The 16104-nt window shown below is 51.5% G+C and overlaps 1 protein-coding gene across 1 annotated transcript; it reads left to right on the forward strand.

Moving 5' to 3' along the window:
* The first annotated feature begins 675 nt into the window (after positions 1–675).
* STC2 (stanniocalcin 2) lies at positions 676–15507 on the forward strand. Its single transcript, XM_011987689.1, has 4 exons — positions 676–2198; positions 4226–4368; positions 6804–7015; positions 11970–15507. The coding sequence occupies exons 1-4, from the start codon at positions 2048–2050 to the stop codon at positions 12370–12372; spliced, it is 909 nt and encodes a 302-aa protein (XP_011843079.1). The 5' UTR covers positions 676–2047; the 3' UTR covers positions 12373–15507.
* Positions 15508–16104: the final 597 nt, after the last annotated feature.

The raw sequence follows: 16104 nt of genomic DNA on the forward strand, positions 1-16104 counted from the left end.
GCTATTAGAATAGTGGGCATAGATGGTCAGTTTTTCCCCACCGCTGCAGGTTCGGACCTTCAAAGTGACCATTTATGGATGCTCCCTGGCGCTCCAGCCCAGGGGAAGCCCACTCTGAAGATGCCCTCCCCACCCCCTTCTCTCCTTCCTTCCGACTCAGGAGAGTTCGACACGCCGGACAGCTGCGGCCAGCAGTGGTCATCCTGGCACCCCGCCTCCGCCTTCCCCACGCCCGCGTGCAGCCGGGACACAGGAAAGGAAAGCTTTGGAAGTCAAGCGCCAGCCAAAAGATAACCTGCCAGCGCGTCTCCGCACCCCCTCCCCCAGCCGTGTCACATGGCGGCCCCAACCAGGCGGGCAGTGCGCCCCGCCGCGGAGACCCAGGGCCGCGTCGCCTGGGCAGTGGGTGATGAAACTTCCCAGGCGCATTACCGCAGAGGGCGCAGGCGGGGCGCGGGGTGGGGGTGGGGGATGGAGAGCTGGTACCCGGGCTCACCTGTTCTCCTGGAGGAGGGTGGGGACGAGGGGAGGAGCGAGTGCGCGCCAACGCCGGGTGCGTGCCCAGGGGCGCTCGGTCGCGGCGCTCTTGTCCCCGCCCTCCCTCAGCCCTGAGAGCCCCCCGAGCTGCGCCGTGGGGTGACGGGACGGAGAGCAGTTCCTGTCCCAGGCCCCGGCGCGGGGGAGACGTGAGCGTGCACACGTACACACATAGCAGGGGAAGAGGCGCTCCAAGCGGCGCCCAACTTTCTCCTTCCCTCCGCGGGCCGGGGGAGAAAGTAGCCGGGGCTATCCCCACCCAGCGGTTCTTGGGGAGGGGGCCGAACAAGAAAAGGGAGGAGATGGAGATAATTTCCCCGGATTTAGCTTTTTTGTCTTTGTTTTTGTTCTCACCACTTCCATCGGATGACTGGAGAGTAAAAGGGAACCCAGAGCGGGGTGGCGAGCAGCGCTTTGAGAAAATGCAGGAGTGTGTTTGGAGACGCGTAAAGTTGTCTTTCAAGCTCTAGCCTCCGGGCACGCGATGCTCCGCAGCGGCTGACTCAGGGCTGCCTTGGGCCTCCCTGCCACCCTCCTGGAAATGATGCAAGTCCCGACTGTCACCTGGATCCCTGCAGCCCAGCCTGGAATGCGTCTGGATCAGGGGAAGGACAAGAAACGACACTCCAGGTGTTGCACGGCCCACCAAAGCGGGAAGATAGGGCAGTTGCTCAGACCAAATACTATATCTAGTACTTCTGCTCCTATCTTCAATCGTGGGGTTCTTTTTAATGCAAAGTGTCACAAGGCTAGGAATTCCCATGTGTGCTCAGTTGGCCCACAGCATCATTGTGCCCGGGAAACTGCTTCAATTTATTAAGTCCTCTGGGCTGAGAATCTCACTGAATTCCAAAAGGCGGAAAGAGGAAACTTTCCCAACCCGATGCGGGTGTGACGTGAGCCAGGGGCCCGAGGGACTCTGTCCCAGAGCAGACCGTCCCCCTTTAACAGCAACTGGAGCTTGGATTCGCGTTTATATTCTACAGTCCTTTCGACCATTGCCCTGGAGCACCCGCACACGCACGCATCTCCGGCCGCGCTCACACACACTCATACACACGCACGCAAACGCGTGGCCGCCGCCAGGTCGGCAACTTTGTCCGGCGCTCCCAGCGGAGCTCGGCTTCCTCCTGTAGTAGTTGAGCGCAGGCCCCGCCTCCCGGCCGTGTTGTCAAAAGGGCCGGGGTCTCGGATTGGTCCAGCCGCCGGGACAACACCTGCTCGACTCCTTCATTCAAGTGACACCAGAGCTTCCAGGGATATTTGAGGCACCATCCCTGCCATTGCCAGGCACTCGCGGCGCTGCTAACGGCCTGGTCACATGCTCTCCGGAGAGCTACGGGAGGGCGCTGGGTAACCTCTATCCGAGCCGCGGCCGCGAGGAGGAGGGAAAAGGCGAGCAAAGAGGAAGAGTGGGAGGAGGAGGGGAAGCGGCGAAGGAGGAAGAGGAGGAGGAGGAGGGGAGCACAAAGGATTCAGGTCTCCTGGCGGGAGGTTAATACCAAGAACCATGTGTGCCGAACGGCTGGGCCACTTCATGACCCTGGCTTTGGTGTTGGCCACCTTTGACCCGGCGCGGGGGACCGACGCCACCAACCCACCCGAGGGTCCCCAAGACAGGAGCTCCCAGCAGAAAGGCCGCCTGTCCCTGCAGAATACAGGTAAGTGCATGTGCCCCCGCAACCGGGAGCTACTGGGAGAGGACACCGTGCACCCACGCGGCGCGCCCCAGGCGTTTCACCGGGAGCCAGGCGCCCACCCACGGCCACGCAAACTCTTGGGATGGCACGGGACGTGCAAAGGGAAGCGCGAGGCAAGGCGAGGTCCGCGCCGGGCTCCGAGCGCCCGGAATCTGCACGTGCTAGCAAGGGTGATGAAATGGCTGGGGCAGGACTTGTTGCTGTCCTCCCCAGGGTCGAGGGGAAATGAGGCAGCGTCTGACGCTGGCAGCGCCAGCCCCCGCCCCCGAGTCCCGGGTCCGGTGCAAAGCGCGCTTCATCCTGGCCGGCACGCGGGAGGCACAGAGGGTCCCCGGAGCTGGGCTGCGCCCTGCATCCGGAGAACTTCTCTTCCCAGCCTGACGGCCTCAGTAAGAGTGCCGCGTCTTCCCCCTCCTCAAAAGATGCCGGACATCCTAGAACTTTGCCGGCGAGACAGATGGCACTGCGAACTTTCCCCCTGGGGGCACTGCTTTCGGAAGGGAGCGTGGGGGCGGCGCAAAGCGTACCTCCGCTGTGCTGCCGCCATCCCCAGCTCCTGGCCAGGTCAGCAAGCCAAGAAATGGTGACATGACCCGAACCGTGCGCCTCCTCTGCTCGACCGGCTCTTGGCTCACCAGCAAGCTACAAAGCAGAGCCAGGCGTGCAGGGCACGGGGCTGGCCCTTTTCCCAGCTCGGAAAGAGAAAGAAAATCTGCCTACAGCTCCTTCGCTCCACGACCCCTCCCCCGACTTTGGGGGGCCGTGTGAACGCGCGGCGTGTGCGCTCACCGCACGAGCAAGAATGCACGAGTGCCCATTAGGGACGCCCCAAGTGAGTGAATCGCGGCCCTGCGCGGTCCTGCCCCGGCGGCGCGTGGGGTCTTACGGAGCCTGTCACCTCCACATGCTGGGGCCGGCACCCCCACCACCCCGAGACCCTCGCCCACCCTCCCCCTCCTCTGGCGCTTCCTCTGAGAACTGAACGTGATTCTCGGTGGTTGGGGACCCTCAACAATAAACGCCCCTCATTCTCTCGCTGGATTTAATCTGATGCGGATTATCTGCTCCGACCCCGCCCTTCTTCCAAAATATACTTTTCTGATGTAATTTTGTGGTTGGTTTAAATCAGAGACTTGGGTAGTGGGAAGGGAGGGAAGAGGCTTTGCACGCTGCAGCCTGACAGTTAACTCCCTCCGTCTGCCCTTTCCGAGAGAGGAATGGGGGCCACATTGGGTGAAGAGCTGCAAGCTCCCTCCCGGGCGGAGGGAATTCTAGGGGATTGGGTGATATACCTCACCCCATCCCTAATTAAAAGGAGCCTGCAACCGCGGATAGTGGCGTTGCTGAAAGCTCGCCCCCATCTGACTCCACTCCTAAGCCTGCTGGCCAACCGCAGCTTCCCTAGCTGGTATTTTAATGCGAAGGGTTGGGAGGCACTGCCTTAATAGGAATTTTGTTTTGATTTTTAGGTGTTGAATCATAAAGCTGAATTGAAACTGCTTTTTAGATGCTGTCATTTGGGTGTCAGGAAGCAAATGGCTGTAAGTTAATAGCAGCAACTTCTACAGATCAAGTAGAGAACGGTACTTCATTGACGAAGTACAGTCTTCAACTCAAAATTTTATTTTTGCCTGTGGATTTAAAAAGCTGAAATATATTTTGCTCTCAAACTAAGTATTGCCACAAATACTTTAATAAAATGGAAAGGATGAAAAGGAGGAATGCTCAGACCAGCCTTCTGGTTGTAATTTTTGTAATTTTCAGCTCTTTTCTACAAATATTTACAAATAGAGATATTTTTCATGAGTAGATTAAAGGAGGAAATTTTGTTTCCCAGGCTTTTTAGGTCCTGAAATAGTCATTACTAACTCTTTTTTCCTCCTTAAATTTTCCTTGAGTTGTTACTAACTTTTATTTCAAATGACCTCTCTGCACTGCCCAGCATGGGTTCGAGTTTTGTATATATTTGTATGTGATTTTCCTTTTAGCGGAGATCCAGCACTGTTTGGTCAACGCTGGCGATGTGGGGTGTGGCGTGTTTGAATGTTTCGAGAACAATTCTTGTGAGATTCGGGGCTTACATGGGATTTGCATGACTTTTCTGCACAACGCTGGAAAATTTGATGCCCAGGTAAAAATCCATCCAGAGCATGAAGAATGTTTGGGGTGAGCGTACATGATTGAAATGTTCATTGGAAACCCTTGTTAACCAACTTCCTTTGCTGTTCCTTGTGGTGTGTTTTAGTGCTTGCAAGCGACAGTCTAGGTATAAAACATTATTCCAGTGTCTGCCCTCTGCACTCATAAGCTGTGTCTACACAGGCAGGGTAGACTGGAGACCAATGTCTCAATAAATAATAAACACCTTGGAAGGGGACATGCTGTGTCTGGCCACCCAGAACTCAGTCTCCAAAGCCCATTGCATGAGAGGTAGGGGCAAGAACCCCTAATTATACATTTCAGAAGCCATTTTCACCTACTAGGGAAATGAGACACAAAGTGTGTAGAAATCCATCATATGGTGTGTGTGCAGGCAACCCAAATAACTCAGGACCTCCGAAAGAGCAGACTTCTATTCCTCCTGAGTAGCAGATCCTTCTCTCCCAACCTGTCAGGTCAAAACCCTGATCGAGTCCTTCAATTCCACACTTTCCTTTTGCTCTATATAATAAATATAGTCAGGGCCTGACCCACTTCGGTTATCCCAGGGTCCCAAGGGCAACGTGGAGTTGCTGCTCAGGGCAAGGCAGGAACACAACAAGCAACCTATGGCTCCAGTGCCAACAACGCAAATTCATTTTTAGATGGCATGTGGCTTCAGACTCACCTTCTTCGTGTTCTCCCTGGCCACTTATATGTCCTGTTGAAATGCCCTGTTACTATATCTCAGAAACCTCTCTCCTGGTTCATTGGAGAGCAATGCCAACATTTGGAGGTGGCCATCAGTTTAGGTGAGATTTATGGATGTCACCAGTCCCCATCCACTGACATACAGTAGTGAGCCTGACAAAGCAGTGCCTGGGAACAAGGAGGGGAGGTGATGACGGGGCAGGCAGCCTAAACTGCAGAGGATGTGCAGTGGCCAGAGGGGAAACTGAAACCAGGGAAGGAAAGAGGTAGAACTTTGAACTCCTTGAGGCTCCCTAATAAAGCATCACTCTGGATTAACGGGAATTAGGAAACGTAATAGGAAATCCGGAGGAAAGACGTGTATTTAAGGGCAATCCCACAGGATGTCAGGGAAGAATACCAAGAACAGATTGCCACAGCCCTCGCATAAATTCATCTTCCTCTTTTTTTCTCAACCAACAGGAATATGTTCTCAAGTTAGAGGCATCCCTTTCAAGTCGATGCTCAGCACACAACTGCTTAATAAACGGGCACACCCTGCCCTCCATTCCGTTTGGCTCTGGCTGGACAGTCAAAAGAGAGGGGGCCACGGGGAGGGTGCTCAGGCCACATGGTTTTTCAGAGATCAGATGCTATCTGTAGACATCTCTATGGCTGCTAAAGAGAGAACCAAAATAAATGTGCTGGCTGGCTTCCCACTTCCAACCTAAACCCATTTACTTTCTCAACTCAGTGACTTCCGGGTCTGTCTAAAAACAGAGGGGTGACCTCTCCGACGACAGCTCGTTTCTATAGTAATGTGGGGTGCGGGGATTCCTGGGTAGGCATCCCACAATGCCTCCGGGCCGCGGGAGGTTGATAAGGGAGCAGCACCGAGCTTGCCTCCACACCCCCAACAGCTGTCTCCTTTCTAGGATAAGCACAATCAAACGGGGTTGCCAGGAAAGAGAACTGCAGGCCAGATGTATGCCTGGCTGCCTTCGCCACTCCGAGGCAGGGAGTGTGGGGGAGGGGCCGCCAGTGCGGCAGTTCAGACTCCAGATGCTGCCAGGCAGGGTGCCAGGCCGGCCTTTTAGAGGCAATAATCCGAACAGTTTAAAGGAGTAGAGTCATTTTCAAAAAGGAAAAGAACGCTCTTCCTGGTAGGGTAGGAGGAGACAAGGGTATGGATTTGGGGCGTGGGAGGCACTGAGGCAGAAAGGGAGGCACAGTCAGCAGTCAATCTTGGTGTCGCCCCTGGAATCAAGAGAGAAAGGAAAAGTGTGAGATTTGGACATGCAGGCACCTTCCACCCAGGGGAAACTGCTTGTGAGAACCGTGAAGGATTTATGGATTTGTGTCTGGCCAAATTCCGTTTGTGTTCCAGAAAAGTTGTCACCAAACAACCAGCACTGGGCTACCTGAGAGACACATAGCCACGGAAGCCCCCGTTGGAGGGAAACTCACAGAGTAGCTGGGGAGGAAGGAGGAAGATGTGTTAGTCTACAGAATGAACATCCCTTGTTGCCAAGTGCTGGGGGTGTCATGTCACTCTGGACATGCCTCCTGATGTGGCATTGCCTGTCACCTGGGAGGACATCCGTCTCTGGCGGGGCCTTGGGGTTCTGATGTCAGGAATATCCTGTGTAAGCCCAAGAAGGGCTGAAATGTCCAAGCGTGTAACGAGGTCTCCTGCTTTCTGCCCCTCTCTCCCTTCCCCGGCCTGTGTGTTCTCAGGGCAAGTCATTCATCAAAGACGCCTTGAAATGTAAGGCCCATGCTCTGCGGCACAGGTTCGGCTGCATAAGCCGGAAGTGCCCGGCCATCAGGGAAATGGTGTTCCAGTTGCAGCGGGAATGCTACCTCAAGCACGACCTGTGCGCGGCTGCCCAGGAGAACACGCGGGTGATAGTGGAGATGATCCATTTCAAGGACTTGCTGCTGCACGAGTGAGTACTGCCCCACAGAGGGCCTGGGGTGGAAGGGCCACACCAAGGACGGCAAGGTGTATGGGAGGAGAGCCGCGTTGCTTCTACAGGTTGAATGCCTGTCAAATGGAGGTTTCCATTTACTTCAGAAAGTTACCCTGACTCTCCTAAAAGGCCCCTTTCCTGCTGCTTTCAGGAAAAGAGAGAATTCCCTCATCAGTCTCAAAACCACAAGCAACAGAAATGGAAATCGTTTTACTAAGAATGAAATGTGTCAATTCAGAAATGCTCTTCATCTTCCCCTTAGCCAAGAACCCACTAGCTCTCAGAATATTCTGAGTAGCTGTAGAGGTGTCCTTACCAACAGCAGATTGCTAATAACATTGGTTGAATATTTACCAAGTGCCAGGCACTGGGCTAAGAGCTCCTTGTGAATTTTTCACTTCATCCTCACAACAGCCCTTGTCACCTCCATTTGACAGATGAGAAAACTGAGACTCACTAAGGCGAAGCTCACACAGCTAGTGACAGGCAAAGCCAGGCTTGGGACCTGGCTCCAGTCTGCTGAGCAGTCTGGCTCCAGAACCTATACTCTCAAATGCCGAAAACAGAGCTATAGATGCTTTTCCTGCCTCCTTAAGTTTCCTTTCCCTTAGAAGGTTGAGTTCACCTTCTCTAATACATTAGTACTCTCTCAGAAAAATGCAAAACAAATGCCAAAAACTTTAATCAGCTAAACACTTTTATGCCAAAACAAGGAAATGTGAACTTACTTATTTCAATACTTGAAATTCAATGGTAAAATCAGGATGCATCATTCCTTACAAAATATTTCCGCTATAGGATCCTAAATTTTGCAGCATGGTAAAGCACGTTGGTACACAATTGTTCCTAACGTGAGGCAGGGCCAGGAGCCCCTAAAGATAATTTTTTTTTTTTAATATTGACAATGGCTCTTTCCTCAGAGACACAGGGCAGAAAGAAAGCCACTAGCCAAGCAGTTTCGTACAAGTCATTACCAGTTTGATGGCACTGTTGGTCTCTCCATGGTGACTCACTGAGCCAAATCAGTATAATTTTATGAACTCTTGATCCTCAGTTTGTGCCACAACCTTCTTCCAGTTATGTCCCTACCACACCAACACCACTCAGACGACAGAGACAACAACCACCTCCTGTCTCTTTCCACTTGGTTATAAGGTCATAGGCATCTTGCAACACCCTTGGTACAGTGTTAGAATCATACAATTCATGGCGAAACTCTGCAGGAAGCTCTTGCCAAAAGCAAAATAATATTGTATTTTCCTTGAATTAGGCTAATGCCTTACAAAATATTTTTTATCCTTCAAATATTTGTAAGGGAACAGTAGCAACCACAGCATCATCAACAACAATGACAGCTGTCTTTTTTTTTTTTTTTTAATGTGCTAGGCCCTTGGCCAGGGCCTTTACATGGGTTATCTCATTTATCTTCCCCAAAGATGCTACAAGATAGAAATTACTATGCCCAAGAGGAGGAAAGTGAAGCTAAGACATTAGAGAACTCGCACTGAGGTTTGATTCCTGCTTTTAAGCTTCGGAATTGCTGGTATACATGACTCTAGCCAGTCGTCAGGAATAGACTTCAAACTCGCTCCCAGCCTATAATCTCCCTGCTAGACCTGAAAGGTCTCACAGCTCCCCACATGTGGTGGGCTTCTTGTCCTTTTATCAAATATATCCCCATTACACAAGGAGAACACTCTAAAATTTCCTTCCTTCAGGTGCCTCTGGAACAGACAAATGCCCCCATGGCTAGGAAATGCCATGAGCTGCACTCGCCTCCAGCCCTGTCCCCCATTAGAGAGAGTTTGCTGGCCTCAGGAATGGGTGGGTGATGGGGCCCATTCCTAGTTTATGAGGCTATAATCCATGCCTGGAGCACAGGAAGACTATCTTTCTTAGAGAAAAGTATTCTTTGGGAAAACTGAAGGTTGGAAGTCCCGCCCCCTCCCCTTAATTAAGTAGAAGGTAAAGCCTTCTTCTAGTGTCTCCTTCTTGGGAATGTGGCCCTCGGGGCCATGGTCTCCTCACACCATTCAGAATGAGCCTATGACCCCCTACCCCAGCCTGCTCTGGAAATGCAGGCAGCCCATATAAGAAGCCTGGTCACATGCTGTTCCTCTTGCTTTCCCCTAAGTCATCTCTAGGCAGGGGTCTCCACTAACTCCAGCTTCCCAAAAGCCCCCATTACCTTTCCTTCTGAAGCCATGATGTGACAGTGCATCGACTTGTACTTCTAGCTGAACTGCCTGCTTTTTAGTTTTGGTTTTTTTTTTCAAGCATCTTAACTGATTAAAGTATCTTATCAGTCCCCAAATATCAAGAAGGTCATTTCCGAATGTGTGGTATTGGTCAAAAAAATTAAAAAAGAGAACTGAATTTGCTTTTCACTTTAGAGATGAGGAAATCACAGTCACCCCAGAATCTGCACCACCCCATCCTTCAACCCAACCCCCATCCACACCAGAGCACTCACCCCCAATTAATGCTGCTCTTTTTAAGCTCTTCCTCTCTGCTCCCCTCACCCCTTCCTGCCCGCCCCACTTTCTGCATAGCATCTGTGTCCCCCTAGCTGCAGCCGGCCTGGCTTGACCCCCACTCGCCGTGTTGCTGGGTGCTGGCAGGCTCCAGGCACATCCCCCTCCAAGTATTTTTTAAAATCCTTTAGCCTTGCTGACACCCAGTTGAACGAGCTGGACTTTGTCATTAGACACGGGCTGAGCTTGCAGCCTGAGAAGGCACCATGCCAGCTCGGAACACGGCTTAGATTAACTTGGTTCGGCACACACACCCCTCCCCGCAGTTCACAGCTTCCTCCTGGAGAGAAAGAGGGCCAAGGGCAGGGGAGAGCATGGGCTCGTCCAGCCTTCTCGGATCCAGATCCACCTTGGGCTTCTGGGGGCTCATCTGGCAGACAGAATGCCCTGGCAGAGAAGGTGAAAGAGAGAGAGTCTGTATATCCCCAAGACAGCCCTCCCCTTAATCTGGGGCAAGAAGCTTGAAGACAGCATCCAGTTAGTATCTCAGAAAGACAGACACTCACCCCTGCAGTGTGCTCATCTAGCCCTGGTGCCGTGGCAGGCACAGTCAGGTGCTAAAATCCTGTTGCTGCTTTAACAGACACACTCAGTGAACTTGAGCTCCGGAGGCAGCTTCTAGTTTTCAAAAAATAGAAGGAAACAAGCACTCATGAAGCATTTCCCTCATATTGCCTCCTGCATGCCCACCTCAGGGCAGTCCAAGGAGACAGCGTTAGGTTGTCTTGCCGTTGTCAGGGGCCGGCCTTAGAGGGTTTACAGCCCTTTGCCCAGCGACCATGCACAGACTTGCTGACTCCAAAGTCATCAAACTGGCCCTAAACAGCAGCTTGATCTCTATCAGCCAGAGCATTCCTCCTCTCTGCTCTGCTGTCAGCCAAGCCCTGGGCCCTGAAGCCCAGAAGCTTCCAAAAGCCACCTTCTCCCTGCTCTTCTCAGTTTTTACATCCATGAGATGAGGACAGTTCACTCAATTCCAGCCTGAGGACTAATTAATAAAAATGCAGTAAACTACTTCACGCATCTCAAAATACAGTCTGCTCTTTCCACATAGCAACAGCTGCCAGCTTGCAAAGAAAAGGCTCCATGGGCTGTAACGCAGCCTCGCTGGTGGCCCAGGCTTAGGGAGGACAAATCAGGTTGCTCCTTGTTATGAATGACCTCACATTCCAGGGTGACTTCCCTGCTCAGGGTGATGGCCCAGAGCTGCAGTGCTTATGGTCAGATAAATCAGAACGTTTGCCAGCGAGGACTGCCTAGGAATGCTGGTTAGCCATGTGAAACATTCTATACCCCCCTTGGGGGGGTTTAAAGGCCAGTGAGAGGTTAAAATAAAAGCTCAGTGAGTGACCCATGAGAGCCCATTGCTGGGGACACTCCTTATCAGATGGACTTGTAAATATAAAAAAGCAGATGCTCCTGCCTTCTGCACACCTTGTCCACCCCCTGGAGTAAATTCTTCCAGCAGTTTTCCTAAAGAACAGCCCAAGGCAACCGGAATGGCCTGAGCAACTGGCTCTGCCCTCCAGAACTAGGCGAGTTCGTTGCACAGCGAGCTGTCTCTCAATCCAAACACAGGGTCCCCTGACCGCCAGCCTTCAACTCCAATCTAAGGAAGCCCAGACTGAAAGAATAAAGATGCGTAGATGGCCACAGCTACTCCCCAGCCTCTGCTACTGAGAGAGGGAGTCACTGCATGCATGGGCAATGACGTCCCAGGGAGGCGGTCTTCCTCCCTCCCACTTCAGCTCTTCCATACTCCTCCAGATGCAGAGGAAATGCATCTAATAACTTCCAAAACACCCTTCTTCACCTTGAGCCTAAACCCGGGGCAAACACAAACATGGGGAAAATGGTTTCTTGGGAGCTTCTCACAGAGGGCACATGGCCCTAAACCTTCATGGTTTCCTCTTCCCTACCAAAAAGAATCTTCTGTTTGGGAGTCTATGTAAGGCCCTGCACCATTTGCCTAATTATGATTCCACTGGACCGCAGAGCCAACTCCACTCTAGCTGAAACTCACCTAGTTAATGTAGCCTAAAGGCACCCAGAGCTCTCCTGCCATTATTCCCGCAGCCACCCAGATTTCTCACCTTCCCCAGAGGGTCTTCCTTTTAGGGTCCTAAGCGCTCATCCTAAGAGCCATAAGCTCTTACCCTATGCACCTGTGAGCCTGGGACACAATGGCCACCCAATAAGTGTTGGTTAAGGCCAGTACTCCATAAACTATGAGAAAAGGCTTGAAGTCATTTGAGAGAGACCTTCCATCGAACCCAAGCCAAGCACCGGCCATGCCTCCTTCCCAGCATTGCCGCTACCCTCTGTGGTCCATTTGGGACTTGCTCCATTCCCAGCCCCTCTCTCTCTCTCTCTCTCTCTCTGCTTTCAATCTTTAGACCCTACGTGGACCTCGTGAACTTGCTGCTGACCTGTGGGGAGGAGGTGAAGGAGGCCATCACCCACAGCGTGCAGGTTCAGTGTGAGCAGAACTGGGGAAGCCTGTGCTCCATCTTGAGCTTCTGCACCTCAGCCATCCAGAGGCCTCCCACGGCGCCCCCTGAGCGCCAGCCCCAGGTGGACAGAGCCAAGCTCTCCAGGGCCCACCACGGGGAAGCAGGACATCACCTCCCAGAACCCAGCAGTAGGGAGACTGGCCGAGGTGCCAAGGGTGAGCGAGGTAGCAAGAGCCACCCAAACGCCCATGCCCGGGGCAGAGTCGGGGGCCTTGGGGCTCAGGGACCTTCCGGCAGCAGTGAGTGGGAGGATGAACAGTCTGAGTATTCCGATATCCGGAGGTGAAATGAAAGGCCAGGCCGCGAAATCTTTCCTCCACGCCGTCCATTTTCTTATCTATGGACATTCCAAAACATTTACCATTAGAGAGGGGGGATGTCACACACAGGATTCTGTGGGGACTGTGGACTTCATCGAGGTGTGTGTTCGCGGAACGGACAGGTGAGATGGAGACCCCTGGGGCCGTGGGGTCTCGGGGGTGCCTGGTGAACTCTGCACTTACACGTACTCAAGGGAGCGCGCCCGCGTTATCCTTGTACCTTTGTCTTCTTTCCATCTGTGGAGCCAGTGGGTGTCGGCCGCTCTGTTGTGGGGGAGGTGAACCAGGGAGGGGCAGGGTAAGGCAGGGCCCCCGGAGCTGGGCCACACAGTGGGTGCTGGGCCCCGCCCCGAAGCTTCTGGTGCAGCAGCGCCTGGTGCTGTCTCCACGGAAGTCAGGGCGGCTGGATTCCAGGACAGGAGTGAATGTAAAAATAAATATCGCTTAGAATGCAGGAGAAGGGTGGAGAGGGGGCAGGGGCCGAGGGGGTGCTTGGTGCCAAACTGAAATTCAGTTTCTTGTGTGGGACCTTGAGGTTCAGAGCTCTTGGCGGGGGTGGGGGGAGGAGTGTCATTTCTATGTGTAATTTCTGAGCCATTGTTCTGTCTGGGCTGGGGGGGACACTGTCCAAGGGAGTGGCCCCTATAAGTTTATATTTTAACCACTGCTTCAAATCTCGATTTCACTTTTTTATTTATCCAGTTATATCTACATATCTGTCGTCTAAATAAATGGCTTTCAAACAAAGCAACTGGGTCATTAAAACCAGCTCAAAGGGGTTTAAAAAAAAATTTAAAAAAAAAAAAAAAACAGCCCATCCTTTGAGGCTGATTTTTTTGTTGTTGTTGTTAAGTTCTATTGTAAAAGCTATCAAACAGCGACATAGCCATACATCTGACTGCCTGACACGCACTCCTGCCCACTTGGGGGAAACCTTCCACCCAGAGGAAAATGCACACGTGGGGAGCCCATTTGACAAATTTCCCTTAGGGTTTTGTTATCTCACCTTGACCCTCAGCCAAGACTGGTAAAGCTGTGTCCTGGCGATTCCAGGAGGCCCAGCTGGAAACCTGGCTTCTCCATGTGAGAGGATGGGAAAGGAAAGAAGAGAATGAAGACTACTTAGTAATTCCCATCAGGAAATGCTGACCTTTTACATAAAATCGAGGAGACTGCTGAAAATCTCTAAGGAACAGGATTTTCCAGATCCTAATTGGAAATTTAGCAACAAGGAGAGGAGTCCAAGGGGACAAATAAAGGCAGAGAGAAGAGACAGAAATAAAATTACGAGGAAAGGAGAGTGAGGATTTTCATTTAAAGTCTCAGCAGTGGGTTTCTTGGGTTATTTAAAACATCACCTAAATAGGCCTTTTCTTCCTAATAGGCCATCAAATTAAAGCCTATCCTTTCTCAAGCAGGAGCTGGTATTGTAGGGAGTGGCCTGGCATTCTGGGCTGGGCTCTTCTGGAGCAGGGGTCGGCAAACATTGTCTGCAAAGGGCCAGCTAGTGAATCCAGTACTTTCAGTTTGGCGAGCCATGAGGTCTCTGTCGAAACTGCTCCACTCTGCCGTCCTAGCACAAAAGCAGCCACAGACAACACACAAACCAGAGGGCTTGGCTCCTTTCCAGGAAGATTTATTTAACGGGCCCCCAGCTGAATTTCACTCACAGGACACAGTTCACTGATCTCTGTTCTAGTGAGTGGGCCAAAAAGCATATGCATCTTTATCTGTCAACTCATCAGCTCTTCCTCAAGGCAACCTGAAGCCAGACACCAAGAAACTAAGTGTATCTGCTCTAAAATGACTTGTTCCTGGAGAATGCCTTCAACCAAAACACAGCTAGTATTTCTATGACCCAAATCCAATCCCAGTCTTTCATGATCCATGCCGGGGTGGGGGAGAATCATTGGTTGGGGGAGGGGAGGAAACCCCACCTCCAACCGCCGCCACCGGTCCCCCCAGCACCCAGCAAGACCTGGGCCTGCAGAGAACAGAAGAGCTGGTGCACTTAATCCAGCTCTGCCCTTGGGGGGAGGAGGACCTGTGTGTCAGGCTCTGCCATGGGAACGCGTGTAAACCGTGGCCGTCTCCTGCAGTGAGCCACCGCGGCAGGCACGTTGACTGTTTTACTGACATCACTCAAAAGCCAAAGCAGTAACATTCTCCCGCCTTGCTGAGTCAGCTGTTCATTTGTCCGCCAGCTCCTGGACTGGATGTGTGAAAGGCATCACTTTTCCATTTTCCTCCGTGTAAATGTTTTATGTGTTCGCCTACTGATGTCCCATTTGTTGCTTCTATTGTAAATATTTGTCATTTGTATTTATTATCTCTGTGTTTTCCCCCAAGGCATAAGATTGCTCACTATGTTCATTTGAACCCATTGACTGATCTCTGTTGTATATTTTTCACGCCACTGGTTTGTCTTCTTCTCAGAAGTCAGGTAGATGGCATTTCAATCCTGTCCCTCATGTTATTGGAAGCATACAATAGTATTTATTGCTCAGGGTCTCCTGCTCAAAACCGAGGAAGGTCCAAATGTCTGTAAGCATTGATTGAGACATTTGCACAATCTAAAATGTAAGCAAAGTAGTCATTAAAAATACACCCTCTCCTTGGGCTTTATACTGCATACAAATTTACTCATGAGCCTTCCTTTGAGGAAGGATGTGGATCTCCAAATAAAGATTTAGTGTTTATTTTGAGCTCTGCATCTTAACAAGATGATCTGAACACCTCTCCTTTGTATCAATAAATAGCCCTGTTATTCTGAAATGAGAGGACCAAGTATAGTAAAATGCTGACATCTAAAACTAAATAAATAGAAAACACCAGGCCAGAACTATAGTCAGACACACACACAAAGGGAGAAATTTAAACTTGAACCAAGTAAAAGGCTTCACGGAAATAGCATGGAAAAACAATGCTTCCAGTGGCCACTTCCTAAGGAGGAACAACCCCGTCTGATCTCAGAATTGGCACCACGTGAGCTTGCTAAGTCATAATATCTGTTTCTGTTACGGATTTAGGCAACAGGACCTGTACATTGTCACATTGCATTATTTTTCTTCAAGCATTAATAAAAGTTTTAAATAAATGGCTTCCACGTGAGTAGCGTCATTGTCTGAGAGGGTCATTGATGTCCAACGCTCAGGGGCACAGCTTTGAACAAGTGGACTTGTATGTCAAGAGAATTCTATGCTTCTGCGGATGTTCAGCCTAAAGGGAGAGAAGCCAGGTGAAGAAGTCCACCCTAGGCTTCTCCTCCATCACAGGGACTCTGTCCAAGCCCCTGCCTGAGTCACCCAGACAAGGAGAAGAATAAATTTCACGCAGTCGGCCTGGAAGTACCAGCCCCACACCCCATTAGGGAGGTCCTCAAGGCTCACTCTGGTCTCACCTTTGAGTCTCCCCCGTGGCCTGGCCTCCCCTTCTCTCAGACTGAGCCTGCAGCAGGCACCACCAGTTTAACAGCTGAGTGGCCTGGCACACACAGGGGAGCCCACTGCCTCCTCCCCAGCTCTTGCTCACAATAGCAGAATAGAGCTAGAGCCCCTGGTTTACTCAATTTGTGCCACTGTTGGTGTACCTACTACATGCCAGGCACCACAGTAGGCATTTTGCATGCATTATGTCATCCTCATTACGTCCCACAAATAATAGGCATCATCCTCATTCTACAGGTGAAGAAACTGTGG

Source organism: Mandrillus leucophaeus, unplaced genomic scaffold (assembly GCF_000951045.1).
Source record: "Mandrillus leucophaeus isolate KB7577 unplaced genomic scaffold, Mleu.le_1.0 Scaffold314, whole genome shotgun sequence".
Taxonomy (NCBI): domain Eukaryota; kingdom Metazoa; phylum Chordata; class Mammalia; order Primates; family Cercopithecidae; genus Mandrillus; species Mandrillus leucophaeus.

Coding starts and splice junctions, on each gene's coding strand:
- STC2 (XM_011987689.1), top strand. CDS start 2,048: ATGTGTGCCGAACGGCTGGGCCACTTCATGACCCTGGCTTTGGTGTTG. Junction 2,199..4,225: donor CCTGTCCCTGCAGAATACAG/GTAAGTGCATGT, acceptor TTTTCCTTTTAG/CGGAGATCCAGCACTGTTTG. Junction 7,016..11,969: donor AAGGACTTGCTGCTGCACGA/GTGAGTACTGCC, acceptor TTCAATCTTTAG/ACCCTACGTGGACCTCGTGA.